Source organism: Patagioenas fasciata, chromosome 5 (genome assembly GCF_037038585.1).
Source record: "Patagioenas fasciata isolate bPatFas1 chromosome 5, bPatFas1.hap1, whole genome shotgun sequence".
In the NCBI taxonomy this organism is placed as follows: Eukaryota; Metazoa; Chordata; class Aves; order Columbiformes; family Columbidae; genus Patagioenas; species Patagioenas fasciata.
Genome location: NC_092524.1, coordinates 1,568,655 through 1,586,808, shown reverse-complemented (window position 1 = coordinate 1,586,808; position 18,154 = coordinate 1,568,655). Strand labels below are relative to the sequence as shown.

General features: G+C 54.0%; 4 protein-coding genes across 8 annotated transcripts in view; 3 read left to right on the top strand and 1 right to left on the bottom strand.

Moving 5' to 3' along the window:
- The window catches only part of MYRF (myelin regulatory factor), a 53,595-nt gene extending 46,124 nt beyond the window's left edge, over positions 1-7,471 (top strand). For all 4 annotated transcript variants that reach the window (XM_065838901.2, XM_071808714.1, XM_071808716.1 and 1 more), the window contains 8 exons: positions 267-352; positions 840-998; positions 1,929-2,219; positions 2,733-2,820; positions 3,105-3,179; positions 3,296-3,398; positions 3,954-4,028; positions 4,768-7,471. In XM_065838901.2, the coding sequence (XP_065694973.1) occupies positions 267-352; positions 840-998; positions 1,929-2,219; positions 2,733-2,820; positions 3,105-3,179; positions 3,296-3,398; positions 3,954-4,028; positions 4,768-4,854 (964 nt within the window). In that variant the 3' untranslated portion in view covers positions 4,855-7,471. The remainder of the gene's footprint in view (positions 1-266; positions 353-839; positions 999-1,928; positions 2,220-2,732; positions 2,821-3,104; positions 3,180-3,295; positions 3,399-3,953; positions 4,029-4,767) is intronic.
- Positions 7,472-8,073: 602 nt separating this feature from the next.
- Positions 8,074-8,918, bottom strand: TMEM258 (transmembrane protein 258). 2 transcript variants are annotated; one of them, XM_065839065.2, is made up of 4 exons: positions 8,823-8,918; positions 8,577-8,686; positions 8,270-8,444; positions 8,074-8,201 (listed from the first exon to the last, which is right to left on the bottom strand). In XM_065839065.2, the coding sequence occupies exons 1-3, from the start codon at positions 8,823-8,825 to the stop codon at positions 8,318-8,320; spliced, it is 240 nt and encodes a 79-aa protein (XP_065695137.1). In that variant the 5' UTR covers positions 8,826-8,918; the 3' UTR covers positions 8,074-8,201; positions 8,270-8,317. The 2 variants fall into 2 exon arrangements, with proteins under 2 accessions (XP_065695137.1, XP_065695138.1); XM_065839066.2 differs by having other exon boundaries at positions 8,296-8,444.
- Positions 8,919-8,975: 57 nt separating this feature from the next.
- On the top strand, positions 8,976-12,262 carry FEN1 (flap structure-specific endonuclease 1). Its single transcript, XM_065838976.2, has 2 exons — positions 8,976-9,022; positions 10,205-12,262. Exon 2 carries the CDS (start codon positions 10,206-10,208, stop codon positions 11,352-11,354), a length of 1,149 nt encoding a protein of 382 aa, XP_065695048.1. The 5' UTR covers positions 8,976-9,022; position 10,205; the 3' UTR covers positions 11,355-12,262.
- A 4,022-nt stretch (positions 12,263-16,284) lies between these two features.
- On the top strand, positions 16,285-17,360 carry LOC136101822 (olfactory receptor 5J3-like). The gene has a single exon (XM_065838299.2). The coding sequence runs from the start codon at positions 16,304-16,306 to the stop codon at positions 17,270-17,272; it is 969 nt and encodes a 322-aa protein (XP_065694371.1). The 5' UTR covers positions 16,285-16,303; the 3' UTR covers positions 17,273-17,360.
- The last annotated feature ends 794 nt before the right edge of the window (positions 17,361-18,154 follow it).

The following is an 18,154-nucleotide window of genomic DNA, read 5'->3' as shown; positions in this document are numbered from 1 at the left end:
CACGAGCGTCGAGGGAGTGTGGCTGGTGTCCTGTGAACCGTCGGGGTTCACCCTGCCAGACGTGGGGCTGCCACACGATCTGCTGGGGCATTTTCTGGCTGTCCTCGCTGTCTCCGTGCCTTGCTGCCTCTCTCCTGCCTTTCTTTTCCCAGCTCGCTGCAGCCTCTGCTCCTCACCCCTGCGCTGCTCCATCGCCGCGTCTCTCTGCCAGTGACCCCGTTGAACCCCGTGCTGGAGGTTTTCACCCGCGTTTGTCTGCGTTTCAGGTCGAACCAGAACGTCGATAAAACGCAGCTGGTGCGATCCACGGCCGCCTCGGACGGAACCGGTGGCAGGACCCCCGCGCACCACGGTAGGAGGGCACGGTGGCGGCTCCATCTCTGCAAACACCTGAAAGGGGGTTGGAGCCGGGGGGGGTCGGGCTCTGCTCCCCAGGAACAAGTGATGAGAGGAAACAGCCTCAAGTTGCGCCAGGGGAGGTTGAGGTTGGATCTGGGGAACAATTTCTTCCCCAAAGGGCTGTGGGGCATTGGAACAGGCTGCCCAGGGCAGTGCTGGAGTCACCATCCCTGGAGGGTTGGACAGACGGACAGGAGGTTCTCAGGACATGGGGCAGGGACAGGGGTGGGGGAACGATTGGACTCGATGATCTCAATGGGCTTTTCCACCCAAAATGATTCTATGGGCCGTGGCGCGGGGTGGTGAACGTGGCTGCTCCCCCGTGCCAGGCACTGCTCTCTTTCCATGCTGGGGCTCCGTTTTTGCGGGAGGGATGTTGGGGACACTTGGCGCTGCTCCTGTTCCATGTCCCTCCACGTGTCCCTGCTGTTTCCCCGCAGTCGCCAAGGACACACATGACTTATCCTTCATCTCACCCGGTCCCGGCGTGCTCGCCTGCTTCAGCCCCCCGTGTTTCTCCGTCTGCTGCTCCGCTGCTCCCACCAACATCTCTGTTGTCCCCTCTGAGACCAGTCCCACTCGTGCCACTAACCGGACGGGTAAGTACCGGTCCAGACACCCCGGAGAGGCTGGTACAACGCTGAGCTGTGTCTGTCCCACCTCGTGTCCCCAGCCCCTCTCACCCCCTCTCCTCCCGCTGCACGTTGTGACAAGGACCCTTCAAAACGCGTTGGGTTTGCTCCGCACTGCTGAGTCCACAGCACCACCAGCACAAGGTCAGGAGCAGCTTTGTTTGCTCCATCACGTGCCTGTGTGATCGAGAAAGCAAATGGTACCTGGGGTGCGTGAGGAAGAGTGCGGTCAACAGGTCGAGGAGGTGAATCCTCCCCCTTTGCCCTGTTGGGGTCACATCTGGAGTTGTGTGTCCAGTTCTGGGCTCTGCAGATTAAGAAGGACACGGAATTACTGGGGGGAGTCCAGCGAGAGCTACAAAGATGCTGAGGGGTCTGGAGCATCTTTGTGATGAGGAAACTGAGAGAGCTGGGGCTGTGGAGTGGAGAAGAGAAGCTGAGAGGGATCTGATCAATGGGATCAATAGCTCAGGGTGGGTGTCAGAGGGTGCATCAGACCCTGTTCAGTGGTGCCCAATGCCAGGGTGAGGGGCAACGGGCACAGACTGAAACACAGGAGGCTCCATGTGAACATGAGCAGAAACTTCTTTGCTGGGAGGTGCCAGAGCCTGGCCCAGGCTGCCCAGAGCGGGTGTGGAGTCTCCTTCTCTGAGACATTCAAACCCCTGGGATCCTGTGTGATCTGCTCTGTGACCCGGTGTGATCTGCTCTGTGACCCGGTGTGATCTGCTGTGTGACCCTGTGTGATCTGCTCTGTGACCCTGCGTGAGCAGGGGATGGACTGGGGGATCTACAGAGGGCCCTTCAGCCCCAACCACCCCGTGGTTCTGTGATTCCAAGTGCTGCCGGCCTCTCTCTGCCTCTCACCACCACTTTTCTCCCCCTTTTTCTCCTCAGACCAAAGCCAGACCTCCCTGCAGCCGGTGACAAACATCAAAGCCAAATCCAGGGGCATGGCCGGGAAAGCAGCCTCCTACGCCAAGTGGCCCAAGACCCCTGACAGGTCTCAGAGCTTCGGCAGCCCCGCCGCCAGCCCCTCCGCGCCCTTCACCCACCTCCAGGCCAAAGCCAAGTCCGTGTCCCACCTCTGGCTCCCCCGCAGCAGCTCCGCGCTGGGGCAGCGGCCGCGGCGCAGCCCCCGGCAGCCGGCGAGCGAGCGGCCGCGCCCCGAGCAGCCCGGCACGGATGGTAGGTGAACCCGGTTTGCTCCCCTCCCTGCAGCGGCACCGGGGTCCTGGCCTCTCTCCTCAACCACCTGGATCTCGCTGCGTCCCCCGCTGCCGTTTGTTTGCCACCAGTTCTCCCAGTGCAGCCAGATTGACCCTCCAGCCCTGCCCTTCCTCCTCCTCCTCCTCCTCACTGCCCTTTCTGACCGTATAAACCAGCTGCTGGTTCCCTCCTGAGGCTGCTGTACCGGCATCTCCATTCTTACCCCCGTCTTGGCTTGCTCAGCCATTTCTGTATCAGATGGAGAGGAATAAGTGCACAAATTCGGTTGTGCTGGCGGCAGAGGGAAGCGTTGGTGCCCAGCGGTTGCACAGCCTGGGGCACATCCCGCGCCTGGCCATGGCGTTAGGGCTGGTTTATAGAGTCACGCAATCACTTTGGTTGGAAAAGCCCCTCAAGATCATTGAGTCCACCCAGCGCTCCCCAGCTGCCGTCGCTTTGCTGTTCCTAAATAGTCCGTTTTTCTCCCCACAGGGCCAATCCCGGTGCTGAGCTCCATCCGGATCCTGGAGATCGACCTGCCCATCCAGCCCCAGCACTGCGCAGCCGCCGGGACGTGCAGGTGAGCGGGGCCGGGGCTGCAGCCCCTCGGAGGCTCCGGGGGAAGCTGCTCCTGGAGCCTCGGGCTGTTTTCTGCTTCACCCTGTGCTGCTTTTCGGCCAGAGGAGCTGGGGCTCCGAGTCCTTCCCAAAATTGCGTTTCGTGACGTGCTTGACCTCGGGAAGCAGCCTGGGAAGCCGTTCCCTCTAAAGTCCGAGCCCAAGACAAATTTTGGGTCCTGGCCTGGCCATCTCGGAGCTGCCTGAAGTGCTGCGGGGAGCTCTGACGCTCTCTCTGTGTCCCCAGGGCTGGAAACGTCACCTACCGCATCCCCATCAGCCAGCTCACGGCCGTGAACACCAACCTGACCCTGGAGATGAAGTGAGTGCGCAGGGCTCATCTCTGGGCTGTTTGGGTCCCCCTGAAGTCCCCTGGGCTGTGTGGCCGCAGTGTCCCTGCGAGGGACAGCAGGGTGTCAGTGTCTCTTCTCTCCCCAGCTCCTCCTCCGCCGTGTCCGTCTCCCTCTGTGGCCTCATCTCCAGCGACCCGTGCCAGGACAGCGCCAGCACCAACAGCTCCAGCGATGCCGCAGACGCACAGGTACAGCTCAGAAAATAAATCCATCCCAGAGCAACCCTGAGCCCGCCGGGAGGGAGAAACGGCCCCAGGTTGTGCCAGGGGAGGTTGAGGTTGGATCTGGGGAGCAATTTCTTCCCCAAAGGGCTGTGGGGCATTGGAACAGGCTGCCCAGGGCAGTGCTGGAGTCACCATCCCTGGAGGGTTGGACAGACGGACATGAGGTTCTCAGGACATGGGGAGGTGCCAGGGGTGGGGGAGCGGTTGGACTCAAGGAGGGGCTTTTCCAACCTAAATGATTCTGTGATCCTTTATTTCTATCCCGCCCAACCCCTCCCCACGAGCCCCAGGGTGGGGATCGCACACCGGGCTGTAACGCATCCCAACGAAATCTCTTTGGGGGAAGCCGGGATTTTGCAGCTCTGTGCATGTGGAACCCGCATCACACCCTTCTCCCCTCGAGTTTCTCCTCGCCCCTCTGTGCCAGCTCCATTCTGCCCTTGGGGACGTTGTTCCCCCTCAACAGCACATGGCTGTGGCTCCTCGACAGGGAGAACTCAGCCCCTCTCTCCTCTGCAGGACTCCACGCACCGCTGGCCCCTGGTCATGTTGGCTTTCCAGGAGTTCACCTACCACTTCAGAATCGCGCAGCCGGTGAGTACCAGCACCTCCTGCCTCTTTCCTCTTGTCCGGGGCTGAGCAGGAGAGCGATGCCACCACAGAACCCTTTCTGCTTGGAAAAGATCGAGTCCAACCGTTCCCCATGGCAGGTTTAGCGGCCACATTGTGCCGAGAGCCCTGTCACAGCTGTCACCTTCCGCAGTGACACAGGCAGCTCGGCTCTCTGGTTAGAATGTTTTGAGTGTACTAGTAAACCCAGAATAGTTGGGTTTACTGGTATCCTTGTTCTAGCACTGTGCTGTTTTCTACCAGCCTACGTGTTTATAAACTCCACCAAACGGGTAATGTGTTTTTCTCTCTCATTATGTTAAATAGCAAATACATTTAACTAATTATAAATGGGCAGTTTTATGCTTACTGGCTACCAAAGCTAACTTTTTTTAAAAACAGATGAAAAATATCCTCTCAAAGACCGATAGAAGATTAATTTTGGTTTTGGAAGTACTCTACATTTATACAGTCCTAAAATGACATTCAGCCCTTTGAAGGCAACCGCGAGGCTCATGTGGCCCCGGTGAAAATGAGTTTGACACCCCTGCCTTAAGGTGAAAACCTTGACTGTATCAAGAAGGCGGCTTTAATATGAAATGTACTCTTGAACACCTGCAGTGACACAGACAGCGGGGGGATGATTTTTCTCTGCCCCAGCGCATAATTCACACCCCAAATGTGTCCCAGTCCCCTCTACGAGCTGTTTTTCTGTCTCTCCCAGGGCCAAGCCAACTGCAGTTCTGCTCCGGAGCACCTGGGACGCCTTTTCACCGACTATTATTTCCAGTTTTACTGGCTCTGTGAGTGAGTCCCGGCAGCACCAGCGCCCTCGGACCGGAGAGAGGAACTGGGGACACCGGGGACACTCCCGCCCACCCTCCTCCGCTCGCCCCCGGCTCCCCGTGGGACGTGGAGCTGGTTTGGTCGCGGCCGGTGCCACCAGCACCGAAGCGCACGCAGAACGTAGGACATAAACCACAAAAAACCACGACTGGCCCCCTTGGACCTCCGGGGGTCACCTTGCACCATCCCACACCACCCCAAATAGCCCTCTCTGTCCCTTTATGGGGATGCTTGTGTCCCCTGTCGATTCTCCCTCCCCTCGTGACACTGGATTTAGAAGCACCGCACCGGACCGGATGCGGACGGTCGCTCCGTCCCGTTCTGGTCCCCGTTGTGCCACGCCAGTTTCTTCACAAACACTGGAATGTGCTCGACACTGGAGCCCTTTTCCCAGCGCAAAATGCTGGAGTTTGGCCTGGAAAAGGTGCCGCTGTGCCTGGTCCTACTGGAAGTCGTACACTGGAGTTGCTGCTCCTCCCGTTGGCCCCACAGACCCCCGGGGACCCCGGACTGTCCTCTGGGGACACGAGAGGGCGCAGCTTCAACGTCAGCCCTGTCTGTCCCCTCCTCGCTGTTCTCTTCGCTTTCATCATCTCCAATCTGGACGGATCGACTCCAGAACCCCCCGAAAGCTGCTGCGGAGGCCACGCCGCGCGTGGGGATACTCGGGAGAAACATCACCTGCGTTCACGCCATGGGACCCGTTTAATATTTGGCAGCGTGTGCGGAGCCGCCTGGTCGGCTCTCGGGTCACCGCGGCCACCTCTGCCCAGATGTGCAGGAGCGAGGCCACCAGCAGAGCCCAGCTGGGGACACCGAGGTGACTTCACCACATCCCCGGTCATTGGGTCCCTGCTGGGGGGACAGCAGTGAACAGGCCCTCGTCACTTGCAAAGCGGTTTTGTTGAGTCTATTTGGGGTATTTTACTGTTACAAGTTCTTAACTTGCTAAACTACTGAACTGTATTTGTTTGTTAATTTTTTAAGCCGTGTAAATGGGTCTCGTAATCCTGTCCCTTCTGAGCTGTGCGTGTGGCACAGGAAACCGCCGCGGTCACTGAGCTCCGCGTCAAGCTCAGCTGGGACGTGCCAGACCCGGTTCCAGGTGACATCGGCGTTTCTGGAGGCTGAGCCTAAACCAGGTCCTGAGGTCTGAGCTGTACTTTTTTTTAATCCAGAGAAATTCTTCCTCCGGGACCCTCCTCTCCCTTCTCTGGGGACCCTCCTGTCCCTTCTCTGGGGACAGTTTTCTCTCCTGTCACCGCAGCTCAGAACTCGTTGCAGCGAAGCGGCCGCAGCTCGGTGGTTCCCTGTGACACCGGCAGGACGCGGTGTCTGCGCTGCCAAAACCGCTTTGTTTTTAGGGCGGTTTCAGGTCAGATCTTTGTCCCTGACCCCCCCCACACATACATCTTGTCCCACTGCGGGGACAAAAATACATCCGGAGGGGGAAGAATCAATCAAATCGCCAGAAACGCACCGGGAGCCGCAGCCCGAGAGAAGATGGAACCTCTCGGGTGTCCCTGCGATGGGGTTTACGATGCCCCCGGCAAACCAAGTGCCTGAAGGGCGACAGGAACAGCTTTTAGTGCCTTTTTTCTGCTAAACGGGACTGCAAGGGACCGGTGGGTTCCCCCCGTGTGCCTCAAAACCGGTGGCCAGGTCACTTAGGAACAACTCGAGCGCGAGGTCCGGCCTGACCCACGCGCACTGTTGCGCAGCCGCGGGCTGACGGCAATCCCCGCCACCAAAAGAGGGGAAAATGCAGATTTTAGCATCTAATATCACATTGATCTTTTGTCTTCAAATGTGTCACAAAACATACGCCAGTTCCAGCAGCCGCTGCGCAGCGAGGAGCTCCGAAGGGTTTTGTCACGATGAAAGAGGCGCAGGATTGCTTCTGCACCCGCGGAAACAGCCGTTTGCATCGATTCCCCCCCCAAAAAAGGCGTTTCGGCCCAAACTGAAGATGCATTTCCCCATCCCCAATCAGTAACATGAGAATTAACAATCAGGCCTCACCCTGCACGGGACGGAGGGAGCGCTGAGCCAGAGTTTGGGGCAAATCCGCCCTTTTCGCTGGAAATGCGACGCTTCATCGTCTCTCTCGCCACCCTTGGCAGGAAAGGAGCGTGGAAATGAGGCCAAACTTGGGCTGTTTCGGAGTTTGTTTCAAAAGCAAATTCGCAAACGTTCTGTCCTACCGCTAGAGCTTAAAGCCTGTAAATAGAGACTACGCCACCGCTGCGAGAATTAAGCAAAAACAACAAGTAAAGCACTAATTTGTTTGGTTTAAATGTTGCTGTCACAGCTTTAATCACTGTATATTGCCAGCGAGTTTGTAGAGTCGCATTCGTAGCAGGTTATTATTGATTATCGGTTTTTATTTGTGGGGAACAAGCGTGGTTTTCCCTCCTTTCTTTTTTGATTTATATTTATATTTTGCTGAATTTTGAGTGCTGGATCTCTGGATTCCTCACTTTGGGTTTGTTTTTTTTTTGTTTGGCTTATTTAGACTTTGTTTTATGCTGGAGGTAAATATGCCCGTATAAATAAATATATAAATACTGCTTTGTATCCAAGGGCGGCTCCTGGCACGTTCCTCCCTATGAAATAAGAGGTTTTTCTCAGTTCAGGAGTTATAAAAGTGCTTCCCGTGAGACGGAGGAACCGCAGTGTCATTAATCAGCAGGAGTTTGCAGGTCTGCGATTGCTACGGGGCGTATTTTCCAACAGGTAGTAAAATAAAGCACTTGTTACATCTCAGAGGGAAAACTTCCTTCCCAAACAAATGAGGACTTTACCTGTTGAATTTCAGATGTTGAGATTTGGCTTTGAAAAGCCGGGCTACAAACTCATAGCTACCTCTAAAAATAGTTATGCACGCCATTAATAAACGAGGCGTAAATAAAGGGAGCACCACAAAGCTGCTGTTTCGGGATGAGAACAGGCAGATCCTGACAGAAAAAAGGGTGTGGGAACACGACGGTGACAAAGGTCGAGCTTAGGGAGGTGGGGCAGGATTAGGAAGAAGTGGGAAGTGCTTAATTCCTAGAGTTTGGCTGCCCGAGGTGACACAGAAACTGGGCATACAGAGATGTGGAAATCTGTGATAAGCACGGGGCCCATCCCCAGCTGCTGATATCAAAGTGGTTTAGAAAAAAAATATCTAAAAGACAAACCCTTGTGCATCACGGATCCAGTTTTATTCAGGTTTGGTTTGCTGGGCTGGCAGAGAACGGTCCGTGCCTGATACAGGTTTTGTTGGTGAAGTAGAAAAGAAATACAAAACGAGATTCTGGGGCTCCACACCTGGAAGCGAACAAGAAATGGAGTGACACCTCCCACACCCCCCAGGGCATTGGGACCCGGGACCTCACAGCAGCGGGACGTTCCCGGGCGGTACCGGCCGCTCCGCGGGCTGGGCCTCAGACATAGATCCCGACCCAGAGCAGCAGGAACAGGACCCCGAAGCCCATGAAGAGCGAAGCCACCAGCGAGATCAGCAGCTCCTTGTAGATGTCCCGCGTGTACTTGGTAGAAGTCACTTCATAGCTGCGGCCAGGGGGTTAAGGTGGGAACGGCGGCCAAGGTGAGGGGGCCCCCTGCCCCCCATTTCCCTCCAACTCCCCCATTTTCACCCCGTTCCCGCCCCCCGTTTCCCTCCCGCCTCCAGCCCAGGGATACACGAAGAACCAGGCGGTGAAGAACATGCCGATGGCCAGCAGCACCACGGTGAGGTGCGGGAACACGGCGGGGTTCACCGGGCTGGTGTATCTGCTCATGGCCTCCAGCTCCTGCGGGGACACGGTGAGCGGGACCCCGGGCCTGGACCGGCCCACGACCGCGGTCCCCAGTTGCGGCTCCCGGCCTCTGACGGCAGCCCCGGTCCCCTGTGGCCGCCCCGTTTCCCTGTCACCACCCGGTCCCCACCATGTCGCCAGGTCGCGGTTCCCCGTCCGCTCCGCTCCGCTCCGACACGTCGCCTCCCGCTCCCGCCGCCGGAAGCGGAAAGGAGCGAGCGGGCGCGGGGCACGCCGGGATATGTGGGCGGGGCGAGCGGGAGCCGCTCGCTATTGGCTGCAGGCGGCTCCCGGCGGGCATTGCGGCTGGAGCGCGGGAGAGAGCGGCGGGTAATGGCGGCCGGTGGGAGCGGGGAGAAACGGCGGTTGGGGGGAGTCTGGGGGGTAATGGAGGCTGAGGGGAGAATGAGGCGAGAAGGGAGAGGGGAATAATGGCGGCTAAGTGAGGATGAGGCGACCCGGGGGGGCTAATGGCGGCTGAGGTGAGAATCACAGAGTGTCAGGGGTTGAAGGGCCCTGGAAAGCTCATCCAGTGCAATCCCCCCGGAGCAGGAACACCCAGCTGAGGTTCCACAGGAAGGTGTCCAGGCGGGTTTGAATGTCTGCAGAGGAGGAGACTCCACAACCTCCCTGGGCAGCCCGGGCCAGGCTCTGCCACCCTCACCCCCAACAAGTTTCTTCTCAAATTTAAGTGGAACCTCCTGTGTTCCAGTTTGTACCCACTGCCCCTTGTCTTATTACTGATTGTCACCGAGAAGAGCCTGGCTCCATCCTCCTGACACTCCCCTTTTCCATATTGATCCCCATGAATGAGTCCCCCCTCAGTCTCCTCCAGCTCCAGAGCCCCAGCTCCCTCAGCCTTTCCTCACGTGGAAGATGCTCCACTCCCTTCAGCATCTTTGTTGCCCTGCACTGGACTCTCTCCAGCAGTTCCCTGTCCTTCTGGAACTGAGGGGCCACAACTGGACACAATAGTCCAGATGCAGCCTCATCAGGGCAGAGCAGAGGGGAGGAGAAGGGGGGGAATGATGGAAGGAGGACAGGGAATGGTGTGTTGGGGGAGGCAAAAGAGGGGATAATGGCAGGGCTGGGGAGGCTGCGTCTGGGAGATGTGATGGGGGGTGGGGGGTAATGGTGAAGCTGAAAAACAGCTGGAAAGGGGGTGGGGGGGAAAGGTCACAATGGGGCTGGGAGAGGGGAGGGTGATGGGAGAGGCTGAGGTACGGAGGGGATAACGATGGGGTTGAGGGTGTAATATTGGGCTGCAGGAGGCTGAGGTGAGGGGGGATGGAGGTATAATTGTGAGTTGGGGGAGAGTGAGGTGAAGGGAGGGGACGAGGGGTCAGTGTTGGCTGGGGGAGGCTGAGGCTGGGAGCAGGATGACAGCAGCCAGTGCAGCCCATGGGCTGATGGTTTTTAGCCACCTCCCTTTGGTCCCCCGTCCTTGGGTGCTGTCCCACAGCCCAGAACTCCCCACATGCTGACCCCAGCGCCCCCTTTTCCTCTCCCCAGGATGGGAATCCATGGCCTGGCCAAACTCATTGCCGACGTGGCTCCCGGGGCCATCCGGGAGAATGACATCAAGTCATATTTCGGCCGCAAGGTCGCCATTGACGCCTCCATGAGCATCTACCAGTTCCTGATCGCCGTGCGGCAGGGAGCCGAGGTGCTGCAGAACGAGGAGGGCGAGACCACCAGCCACCTGATGGGCATGTTCTACCGCACCATCCGCATGGTGGAGAGCGGCATCAAACCCGTTTACGTCTTCGACGGCAAACCCCCCCAACTGAAATCGGGGGAGCTGGCGAAGCGAACGGAGCGTCGGGCTGAGGCTGAGAAACACCTGCAGGAGGCTCAGGAGGCCGGAGAGGAGAACAACATCGAGAAGTACAGCAAGAGGCTGGTCAAGGTGACCCAGCAACACAATGATGAGTGCAAGAAGCTGCTGACGCTGATGGGGATCCCCTACCTGGAGGCGCCGGGGGAGGCAGAAGCCAGTTGCGCTGCCCTGGTGAAGGCCGGGAAGGTTTATGCGGCTGCCACGGAAGACATGGACTGTCTGACCTTCGGCAGCCCCGTCCTGATGCGGCATCTCACGGCCAGCGAGACCAAGAAGCTGCCCATCCAGGAGTTCCACCTGAACCGGATCCTGCAGGACTTGGGCCTGACCTGGGAGCAGTTTGTGGATCTGTGCATCCTCCTGGGCTGCGACTACTGCGAAAGCATCCGCGGCATCGGGCCCAAGCGTGCCGTGGAGCTCATCAAGGAGCACAAAACCATCGAGAAGATCATCCAGCAGATCGACACCAAGAAATACCCTCTACCTGAGAACTGGCTGCACAAAGAGGCCCAGAAGCTCTTTCTGGAGCCCGACGTGGTCGACCCCGACGCCGTGGAGCTGAAGTGGACGGAGCCTAACGAAGAGGAGCTCGTCCAGTTCATGTGTGGGGAAAAACAGTTCAACGAAGAGCGGATCCGCAACGGGGTGAAGCGGCTGAGCAAGAGCCGGCAGGGCAGCACGCAGGGCCGGCTCGACGACTTCTTCAAGGTGACGGGCTCCATCACCTCGGCCAAGCGCAAGGAGCCCGAGACCAAGGGCTCAGCCAAGAAGAAAGCCAAGACCAATAATGCCACGGCCACCAAGGCCAAAAAGGGAAAATAACCCAACCGGGTGAGCGCAAACCTCTGCGCGGGGGGGTTTATTTTTAACCAGGCATTTTTAGGCTGATAAACAAACATTTTTTCTGTCCCGCATGTTAGCGCTAGGGAGGATGTTGCTCGAGTGCTTCACAACAAGGTTAGTGAATCTGAGAAACCTCTTCTCACGCAGCGAGGGGAGAACTGAGCTGAAACGAGGGCGGTTTGGGGGTTTTGGGGGGCGAGGAACTGGGGAGCGGCGTTCAGCAGTTCCACACTTTGGCCACAGGGAGTAGAGGATACCCGGCAGTTAAAGAGATGCTGATCACAGCCACGGTCTCTGATGTATTAATAGAAAATCAAATTCTAACAGCTCGGGAGTGCAGCAGGAGCTGGTAGTAAAGGGATTTTTCTGCCTGACACGCTCCACCCAAAAAGAAACGGGTACAAGGAGAAACTGGGGTGACGCGGGTAAGAGTTGGGGAGGAGATGTGAAATAATGAGGTAAACGTCTCCCTTTAACAAGGATCAGGTCTGGGTTCTGCCCTCCCTTAGTGTACTTGCTTCTCTTTGTGTCAAAAAGAAAATCAATGTGTTTTAATCCCAATTCCAGCAAAAGTTTGCCCCCTCTTAGTGCATAAGCCGAGAACAGCTGGACTGAGCTTAGAGCTCTCAGAGCCTGATTGTGCTGCTAGGTTCTGGTTTATGGTTAAAAATAAAACTGTTAATAAACCTCAAAGAGAAACCCGTTCCCTCCCTGATTTTGTGATCCATCCTCTTTGTCGCACACCCAAGGCAGGGCCCAGGCTGAGGAAAGAATGACACTGTCCCCCTTTTTGTCTTAGTTTATTTTATTGTGTATTTTGCATAGTCTTTTCCTCTTGTCAAAGCGATGTGCTTGGTTTTGTTTTCAGAATAAAGTTTATACACAAATCTGATGTTTCTCATTCTCTGGAGAGGCGGCTTAAACCTTGTTGGTGAAGGTGAGGAAGAAAATCCCGGTTTTCCAGGGAAATTTGTTAGTGACAACGGCCAAGGGCTCGAGCGCAGGCCTGAAAACAGAAGAGTCAAGATTTAATCCTGGTGTTAACAGCAACTTTTGGATGTTTGGTGGACATCAAAGGTCTGTGAGTCTGCTAAGCAGCCGGGCTTGTTTCGCAGGGGAATTCAATTAACATTGTGAAAATAATTGAGACTTTTAAGGCCCATCAGATAATTTTCTTAGATGTCACGCAAGGAACAGCAGCAGGTGCTGCGTGTGGAGCTTCTGGAGTTGCTGAGCACTCAAAACCAACACGTCTGCTTCTCCAGTCAGGTGGGTTTCACAGGTTTTGGTTTAACCTTAATCCCAAACCCAAAACTGGAGCTATTTTGGCAGGAGGAAGCCAGGGCAGCTGCAGCTTTGGGATCGATGTCTGCGCTCTGCAAGCATCACCACGACTGTTGCTTACCCGGCATCCTCTTTGCAGAATCTGCACCCGAAAAGCCAGGAAGTCACTGCATGCAAAAATCATTTGAAAAATGACCGTGAGGGGCGATGTTTCCTCACCTGCTCTGTATTTTCTACGTTTAACAAAGTTTCTGCCTGCGAGTCTTGGTGCGTTCAGCCCCGAATCCTCATCACCTCTTGTCACTCTGAGCCACCTGGGTTTTTCCACCTGCTCAGATGGTTTAGGTGTCACATTTTCCTCTCTCATGCACCTTCCACCCGCGTTTACTCCAGGGTGAGTTACTCCTACACTATTACAACACATAGAAGGCTCTACTACTGCTAGTGCACAATACGTACACTATACATTAGGCTATACTATGTGTTGTATAGTAGGATATATAGCAGGCTCCACACTATTATGATACACAGATAATCTACAATTTGAGTTCTGGATGATGAAGATAACACATCTCAAATTAATCAATTAAAATTAATTGAAATATGTTGCTGAGATCTCTCTGATGCTCACCTGGAAGTCGCAGTGGTTCAGACGCTTCATCTGCTGCAAACTCACTGTCTTCAGCCTGAGCCCCATTGCAAAGTCCTTTGTCCTACCGCTTCTTGCTGACCCGAACGGCAATTAATTTATCATCACACCATTATGTATCATGTTATTATGGTGCAAAGAATACCTCAAGGCATGAGACAGAGGAGGAAACCTTTCAAAAGAGTTTAACAGCCTTTTTAGGTACCTTTAATTTACTGGAAGGAACGATGTTTTCTCAGGGGATGCACACAAACAAAACCAGCCCTTAAATTAATAGAATTTCTCTAATGAACCCAAAGTAAAATCAGAAGTGTGGTTACAGAAACAGGGTTTGGTGTTTGTAGGTTCAGCTTACGCTGTTACACTGGAATAAATGATTTATACCTTGGGGTGGACGAGCGTTTCCTCGGTCTCGGGCTTTTCCTTGGACCATTTTCTGTAGCTGCAGCTTGAGAAATCAGTTTTTTCTAAGTCCAAACTGTAAAACCTGTTACACATACAGGGAGAGAAAGCCATTTATGTACATGTTTGGCCTTGGTTCCAGCATTCACACTTTCGACTGCTCAAACTATTAATATATAGTTTAAGTGAAGCTCTAAACTCACACAGGCCAAAGAGGAGAACAAATTCCAGACCCTGGCATCCCATTAAACAATATTTAGCACATTTTTTCGGCTCCTTTCCCACCTGTGGCTCGGTGTAGATGAAAATTCCGCCCCCCTATTCATCACTGCAGAGCAAACAAAGGTTAATGAGCCTTGTGCAATTAACGGAGCAGGGCAGGACTTGGGTCCAAACTTCTTCCAGACTCTTCTGAGAGTTTCTAATGATCCCTCAGCGCTCGGCTGTGATTTACTGAGGGGATTTTAGCCCCGATGGCCAAAGAGATAAATAAACCCGGATGCCGTCCCCTTGCACAAGCCCTTGGGGATGGTGGCATCATCTCTGGTTGAAAATCCAGGGCCACGATACTCGGTGTCACTTGTGTCACCTCTGCAAGAGCCGCTTCCCTCGGAAGCATCGGAACCATCGGAAGAATGAAGGAAAAGTGGCCTTGTTTCTTCTTTCTGCCTTAGGATTGTGTGGGAATCACAAAAGCTGCATCCAGAAGGTGGGTCAGACGGTGATATCACGCAGGACTGCAGACTTAGGCTTCAAATCTAGAGTAAAATTAAACCCCACAGCATCCAACCTTACGAGTTTGCTGCTCTCAAGGCAAGAACTCACTAGCAGAAAATACCTGAGCTGTATATTTTTACACGCCTGAATTTCTAGGCATTATCCTCCGGCTTTCTTAGTGTGCAGCACCATCTTATTGTGACAAAACCTCTGCGAAAAACGTTTTAAAAGCTGCTTTTCTGCCCTGAACATCCACAAAGCGCAGAGGGAAGACACGAGCAGGACGGTGCTGTGGAGCCGCACAAAGCCACGGCGGAACCGCAATGCTTGTTCTCTAAAAGGGGTAAAAACGTCACAAAACCACAACCAAACTTCTGCTTCTGCCCCCAAATTATTCCTTGTTTGCAGCGCTCGGGTTGGGTGGATCTGTGGTGGATTTTTGTACGTGGGGATGTGCTCAAAAGAAAAGTTCATTTAGTGGAAGGGAAAAGAGCTGCAGCCACAGCCTGGAAATATCCGACCAGTTATTTCTGGTGTGTGGGAACCTCAGAAATATTTGTAAAGTGAAAGCTCTGCCTGTTACAGAGATACAAGTTAAAAAATGAGAAATACCTGGGTTTGTAGCACAACAATGTAACTCAAATGCAAGAGCATTTGGTCTGAATATTGCAGAGAAATCATTTCTCCTGCTGAAGGAGGGAAATTGGAGGGGTGATCCACATGGTGTGGAGGGACCCAGGTTTGGTTCCTGTAATTCACATCAAGCTCCTCTGCCCCTGCTCTTCCCCCCAGGTACCACCCCAGCTCCCGCCTGCCTCTGCTTCTGAGCATTTTCACTGCCACCTGGGGTTATTCTCACATTTTCTATTCTAAGCAAAGATTTCCACTGCTGCTCGTCACTCTGATATTATTGCTAATTAATGCCCGTTCTACTATTTACACCAGAGTCTCTCAGGCGTGTGAAGGATCCCCAATGTCTGCAAGTGAGGAGCTGGGACTGGGGAGGCTTGATTAGAAAAAACCACTGTATTTAAAGTGTTGTTTGGTCTGAAAATGAGGGCACTGCTTTTCTTTCCGCTAGAAGGAGCCTTCTGATACGTGATTTTTATGTTTTCCCTCCTCACCTCCTGGATTCCCACAAATCCAGCCGTCAGCTTTCTATTAAACACATAACACATCAGGTACAAATTCATTGCTGAGCCCCACGGGTGCGAGGAGCTGCCTGAAAGTGCCTTGTTCCCTATGGCAAGCAGGGAAAAGCACATCAATAATAGTTGAGCTGGCGCAGGTACAAAACTCAGTGTGATAAACCCCGTTTCACTGCCATTTGCCACACTGGGGGGAACGTTTCCCTCTGCGCTGGAACCTGACCAAGAATACTGACAGAAATCAGGTTATTCTTGCTATTTAGCAGGAGATTTTGGGTCCCAGGCGGGGATTCGGGGCTCCCGGCTCATCTTCTCCCAGGAAACATTCAATACATCCCCCTTTCTGCCTCCTGGTGACACGGGATGACAAGCTTGCAAATCCCTCACACCCTCTCCAGTTTCCAAATCGTACAATACTGCGCTCAATTTTTTAAATTTTTAAAGGAAAAAAGTCACTTTTTTTAAGAATTGCAGCCCTGTGATCAAGAGAATTAGGACAAAACGCCATTTCTGAAGGGCTTGGGGTGAGTTGCTCTGCCTGCGACGGTTTGCTGAGAGTCTAAGTGTGGTTAGATGTTATCTCAAGTATTAAAGCTTTGTACTTCTAATTAATGATTGAACGGAGCCCTCGGGGTAGCAGCCTCCCATGCCAGCCATGCTGTTGCTTTTTCCCATTTCACCCTTTTTTTCCTCCTTCCAACAGCCACGTTACTACAAAGCAGGATAACATGGCTCATGGCAATGGCTCCGTGCTGACCCATTTCATCCTCCGAGGCCTGACGAGCGAACCCGAGCTGCAGCGGCCTCTCTTCTTCATCTTCCTCGCCATTTATCTCCTCACCCTGATGGGCAACCTGGGGCTGATCGCCCTCATCAAAACCACCCCCCCGCTGCACACCCCCATGTATTTCTTCCTCGGCAATCTCTCCCTCGTCGATCTTTGCTATTCTTCTGTCTTCTCCCCAAAGCTGCTCATGGGCTTCTTGGTGGGCAACAAAACCATTTCTTACTCATCCTGCTTCGCCCAACACTTCTTCTTCCTGCTGTTTGTGACCACGGAGGTGTTCCTGCTGGCCGCCATGGCCTACGACCGCTACGTGGCCATTTGCAACCCGCTGCTCTACACCGTCGCGATGCCCAGGAGGGTTTGTGTTCAGCTGGTGGCCGGCTCCTACGTCGGGGGGATCTTGAACTCGCTCATCCAAACGTGTTTCTTGCTGCCGTTGCCTTTCTGCGGCCCCAACGTCATCAACCATTTCTTCTGCGACACCAACCCCCTGCTGAAACTCTCCTGCGCCGACCACCGCCTCAGTGAGCTTTTGCTCGTGGCCTTCAACGGGACCATTTCCATGTCCGTGCTCTTCGTCATCGTCGTCTCCTACGTCTACATCCTCCTCTCCATCGTGAGGATGAGGTCTGCCCAGGGCAGGCACAAAGCCTTCTCCACCTGCACCTCCCACCTCCTGACCGTCACCCTGTTCTACGTCCCCGCGGGGCTCAGCCACATGCAGCCGGGCTCCAGGTACTCGCTGGAGATGGAGAAGGTCACCGCCGTCTTCTACACCCTCGTCATCCCCATGCTCAACCCCCTGATCTACAGCCTGAGGAACACGGGGGTCAAGGACGCGCTCAGAAAAGCCACCACAAAGAACTCAGTTGTGTGCTGCCTGTTGGTCAAACTGACCCCAACCCATTGATAAAACTCCTGTTTCTTCCAATTTTAAATAATCCTTACTCCTCTTGTGGAGGAGTGAGGAACCACATGCGCTTACAGCAAATCTCAACCACGCTTTAAAATCTATGGAGACTCCATTTAACAAGCATCCTGTCATTAAAATCCTCTGATAAATATTTCCTTGTCACCCCTTGTTTGTTTCTTTCTGTGAAATGACGCGATATCATAGCGGGTGGTAAAAATAAGCTCATAAGGTATTTATTTCCCCCTCAAGCTACTTAAGAAGCCACACTGGCTCAAGCAGTGATGCCTACAAGGCAAGTTCAAGGAGGACTGGAGGCTTTTGGCAAGGTATACCCAGAAAAAGAAGGAAAAAACACCCAAAAAAACACCTCACTTTGGGTTGAGTACAAGGAAAAGTAATATAATCTCAGTTGCTTCCAGGGGATGTGCCATAGAATTAAGGAAAGGAAGGAGAAGCAGGGGGTGAGAGCAGTAAGTTCTGTGATCTGGCACCTCTCATCTGCTTTAGGAGAAGCAGCAGCAGCTGGGAGGGATATTTCTCCCTGTCCACAAGGAGTTCAGTGGGATTTCATATAACTTGCTAGGGAGAGGCATTGTTTTTCTGCTATTTTCTTGCCACAGGGTGGTTGTAAATGATATTTCCCCCCTGACGGCTCTTCCTCAAGACAGCAGAGCAATAAGAGCAATAAGAGCAATAAGAGCAATAAGCAATAAGAGCTGGGATGCCCGGTCCCCAAAGAGCAGAGGGGGTCACCTGTCACTTAATGTTCATTTGCACGTGGCTGCATCTGAATTAGTTCAGACATTGGGGTTTTGTTTTCATAGTTCAAACAAAACATAAATGCTCCTGGCGAGATTTCTTTCAGCTGGCCATAGGAAC

Coding starts and splice junctions, on each gene's coding strand:
- FEN1 (XM_065838976.2), top strand. CDS start 10,206: ATGGGAATCCATGGCCTGGCCAAACTCATTGCCGACGTGGCTCCCGGG.
- LOC136101822 (XM_065838299.2), top strand. CDS start 16,304: ATGGCTCATGGCAATGGCTCCGTGCTGACCCATTTCATCCTCCGAGGC.
- TMEM258 (XM_065839065.2), bottom strand. Junction 8,445..8,576: donor TTCACCGCCTGGTTCTTCGT/GTATCCCTGGGC, acceptor CCCTGGCCGCAG/CTATGAAGTGACTTCTACCA.